The sequence below is a fragment of the Helianthus annuus genome, chromosome 3, assembly GCF_002127325.2.
Source record: "Helianthus annuus cultivar XRQ/B chromosome 3, HanXRQr2.0-SUNRISE, whole genome shotgun sequence".
Lineage (NCBI taxonomy): Eukaryota > Viridiplantae > Streptophyta > Magnoliopsida > Asterales > Asteraceae > Helianthus > Helianthus annuus.
In genome coordinates, this window is record NC_035435.2 from 146,142,367 (window position 1) to 146,147,087 (window position 4,721).

General features: G+C 35.5%; 1 protein-coding gene across 1 annotated transcript; it reads left to right on the top strand.

Moving 5' to 3' along the window:
- Nucleotides 1-608: 608 nt before the first annotated feature.
- On the top strand, nucleotides 609-3,912 carry LOC110930100 (UDP-galactose/UDP-glucose transporter 7). Its single transcript, XM_022173326.2, is given in 8 exon segments — nucleotides 609-969; nucleotides 1,732-1,837; nucleotides 1,934-2,155; nucleotides 2,158-2,181; nucleotides 2,342-2,452; nucleotides 2,796-2,954; nucleotides 3,110-3,253; nucleotides 3,567-3,912. Coding segments are annotated over 8 exon segments (939 nt in total). The 5' UTR covers nucleotides 609-937; the 3' UTR covers nucleotides 3,708-3,912.
- The last annotated feature ends 809 nt before the right edge of the window (nucleotides 3,913-4,721 follow it).

Genomic DNA, 4,721 nt, shown 5'->3' on the forward strand with positions numbered 1-4,721 from the left:
TTTATATGGCCGAATTGTCATTCTAGTTAACAGAATTACATATATAATGACCGAATTGTCCTTCTCATTAACAGAAATAATGGATGACAGTGGACTAAAATGGCAATGGTGAAACTTTTTTGGACCCACAGGGAAAAAATGAAACCTTTGAACTAAACTGGAAAAATGGCTCAAACCACAGAGACTAAAATGACATTTAACTCAAATATAGAAATATATAAAAATATAAAGGTTCGTTTGGTAAATTTTGGTTAACCGATGATACACAAAAAACCGAAAAACGGCTTTCGATTAATTCGGTTAATTTCGGTTTTATTTCATTGGTTTTCGGTCAACGGTTCGGTTTTTGCTCACCCATATCGTATTTTGGAATGTCCATCGTATATAGGTGGGAGAGATTAGAATGTTGATGGTCGGAAGACGGAAAGCCCATGAAATAAATAGGGTTTTCAAATGTTAACTTTAATCCCAACGGTTTTAGCGGTTCTTTAATCGGACCCGTCAGTTTTAAGTACAACCTAACCGGGAATTGTTTTTGCCCAAGTATGAGAACCGGAAAACCGGCCCTATAACCCCACTTCGGTTTGAATCCAGTGGTTTGGTGTCAGTTCCCCGGTTCTTCCGATTCGAAACCCCGGTTCTCCCGATTCGAAACCAAGAATCTATAGCGTCCATACTCTTTATGTCATCACACGTTTATCACCCTTGATAAAAATGAAGTTTTTAAGGTAGGATGTAGATCCAAAGACGAATCCCAAATCCAGATCCCCAAAGACCCGTCTCTTTGATGATCATCTACCCAAAACCCAAATGAAGACTTGACTCTGTTTCCTACATCTTGCTACTACTGTTAAACCTATTGCAGTGGTACTAACAGACACTCCCAACAAATTAAACCCTTTTCATCTCCCCTTTCAATTCATTCAAAATTCTCATCATGGACAAAGATACAACGCCTCCTTATCTTAGGTCAGCTGGGTCTTTCTCAATTTTTACCATTTGTAAATTTGGCCGTTTTTATTTGATTTATGAGATCTTTTGTGTTAGATTAGATCTGTTTGAAGTAGTAGCACTAGCACACCTTGTTTCTTGATTTATTGTTGTGTTTAGGAGTATGGTTATTAATAATGTATGTAGTTGGTGTTTCTTGATTTGCTTATGGTGAATGACAAGTTTGTTGTTGGGATGAATGTTTGTTATTTGTTTCTGGGATTTGGTTCCTGTACACCTTTTAATCTATTAGGGTCTTTAGCATTGCAACGAGTATCGGATACTATATAACACAAGTGTATCAGTGTCACATGACGGGTGGCGTCTAATTTATTAGAAAATGTATATTAATAAAGTAAAAAAAAAGTTTTTTGTAGTCGGGCGGGGAGTTGGGGAGGGGGGGGTGACAGTGTCGTAGTAATCACTAGTTGGACGATGGGGTGGGGACTAGCGATTAATCGGAATTAATCGGGATTAATTGAGATTAATCGGTGCCTACTCGCAAGGGCATAGCTTTGTGGGGGCGAGAGGGAGCGGCCGACCCCTCAAACTTTTCGCTCGTTGAGAGTATGTAGTTTTCGTATAGAAATTTTTGGTATATACGTTTTCGACCTCCCGGTCGGAAATCTCAAGCTTCGCCACTGCCTACTCAGGATTTTACAACCATGGCTATCAGTGAGATTTAACTGGGAATGTTGGTTTTTTATACTAATAAAGTCATTATGCTAATCCACAATGTAGTTTATTTGCTGCATTATCATATGGAATTGCATCAATGGCAATGGTTTTCATAAACAAAGCAGTTGTCATGGAGTATGCATATTCAATGACTCTTCTTACCTTACAGGTAATACTAAATACACACGTATTAACAATTTTTGTTACTTTATTTACCCTGCATACTGTTTACGGGTACTTATGTTTCTTTTGGTAACTTCTTCAGCAACTGGCAACTGCATTGCTTATACATTCTGGAAGAGTAATGGGATGGACAAGAGCTAAAGCGTTAAATGTTGATACCGCAAAAAAACTCGTTCTTGTTTCACTCTTTTATAATGGAAATGTGGCTTTTGCTTTAGCAAGCTTAAAAGGGGTCAATATTCCAATGTACATTGCTATAAAACGGTTAACACCTCTCGCTGTATTAATTGCTGGGCCTTTTTTTATAAGAAAGGAAAACATTCAAAACAGGTAATTTGACGCATTCTATCATGTACATGTTATTCATATAAGCTCATTACAGTTTCATTATATAATTGTTGAACGGGTTATATAAATTGGAATAACTTGACCTCCTTAATGGGGTTTCTTGAACCAACTTTTTCATCCTTTTAATTTGGTTTGGTTTCAGGTGATTCTATCTGTATCACTAACTGCTGCTGGGGTAATGATTGCTGCACTCGGAGATTTTTCGTTTGACTTACTTGGATATACCATGGCTCTCATCTCTGTCTTCTTCCAGGTGTGTGGGTCAATTATGGGTTATTTTTTATCTCTAAAGGGTCAAATGGGCCAAATCGTAAAAGTAGAAAAAGAAAATGGGTCAAAGGGGGTTGAAAGTTAGCCGAAGTTTATTTTTCAATGCTTACACGCTACAACAGTGAAAAGCCAAAACCACTCTATGCAGAATTTAGAACCATATTCTAATATATAGTTTCCATTAGCGTATAGTTATTAATTAACACAATAATTATCTGTAAATAAGTTAAAGAAAATGGACAAAAAGTGTTACAAGTCAACCCGTACCCGTACCAAAATCTATCCACGTTTATATAATAGTAATGACATTCAAATGTCACATGCAGACAATGTACCTTGTTTTGGTGGAAAGATCGGGTGCTGAAGACGGGCTTTCATCTATTGAAATCATGTTCTACAACAGCCTTTTATCCTTGCCATTTCTGGTATTTCTCATCATAGTTACCGGAGAATTCCCAAGTTCACTCTCATTACTATATGCAAAGGTTAGGATCTTAACTCTTGTATTTGATGAACACATTTAAAAAAAAAAAATTGCTTTTTGGTTTATCTGTTTGAAATGCAAGGAATGAATGTAAATTTCTTGATATTTTCTTGTCAATATTTATTAATTTGAGTTGTTTTTTTTTTCATGTAACAGAGTGCTTCAGTATACTTTTTTGTGATGTTTGTTCTTTCGTTGGTGATGGGAATAATCTTGAACTACACCATGTTTCTATGTACAATTGTCAATTCCGCCCTTACTACAACCATCGTTGGAGTCCTCAAAGGCGTTGGATCTACTGTAAGTGTCCATGGTTTTCTTCATTAATTAATTAGTTCTTAATTTCTTATTAGAAGTGGCAAAATGGGCGTCTTATGCCATTTTTAACTTTTTTTAATAAATAATTAGTGTTTTATAAAATTATAAAACTAACTTTTAAGCTAGTTTTTAACTTTTTATTATAATTTTTAATAAATGTTACCTGATCGACCCGTTAAAGATAAAGCATAATCTGAATCAACCCACTTGTAAGTAAGTAAATGGTCCGAGGTTGCCACTTCTAGATTTGATTCATTATGGATGTACCTAACTCGATTTATGCTTGGTGGGTCAGACACTTGGGTTTTTCTTACTGGGAGGAGTTCAAGTACACTTTCTGAACGTTAGCGGGCTGGTGATCAATACTCTCGGCGGTTTGTGGTATTCGCTTGCCAAATATCAAGAGAAAATGAGAAGAACCGCAATACCAAAATAAGTTGGTGTTCGGGTTCTAGTTCAGCAAGATAAAAGCAACATATTAGTATAAGTTTCTTTCCATGTTTATTTCTTTGTAATTTAAAGAAAAATTCTATAGCTATAGAGGATTTGACACACAAGAGGTTCATTAGTATCCATTTGTTGAAATGAACACATGTGGATGAATGCTTTTAACTAAAATGAACCCATTAAATATTCACTCTTATGTTATAATGTTGCATAATAATTAATCTCAGTTAGTTTATTGTTAATAAAGATTATGTTACCACAGGTGGGTTCAAACAAGAACAAGTAAATAATTAGGAACAAGTAAAACGAGAATGATGTGTGACTATTGGTAACTTTTGGATGGGTCAAATTACTACATGATAATGTATTAGATGCTTAGGCTATCCGGTGTGGGTAGCGTCTATAGCCATGTCGGAGCTCTGGCGTCTCCAACACCATCCCACCTCCGTCAAGGGGGAGCTATCATTGACCTCCGTCAAAGCAATAATGGGTGTGAGAGGAAGAAAACTATGGGCCCATCTTCATCAACCAATCAAATTTTCATTGTATTGTTTTGGTAATTTTTAGAACTAATGGACTGTAATGGTTATTTTTAACATATCATAGGGACGAAAAACGTAACTATATTTTAATTTTAATTAATTATAATAACATGGGCATTATGGTCATTTCAAATAAACTAACATAACAAATGGACGGCGTTAGTGTAGGTGGACTGTAATAGTTATGAAAGTGAAACAACATGGACTGTTTTAGCAATTTTTAAACTAATGGACTGAAATAGTGATTTTTGACAAACCACAGGGACGAAAAACGTAATTAACTCTTTTCTTTTTTTAATATAGTTAAACAACCAATCAGAGTTTTATTTAGCTTTTTTTTCTTTTTTTAATATAGTTAAAATGGGCTTTATAGGACACGTTATTCTACACCGTACAAGTTAACAATAAAACTCCTCGCTTATGTGACGCATACGTAACACTGATGTGGAGTGATCCAACAC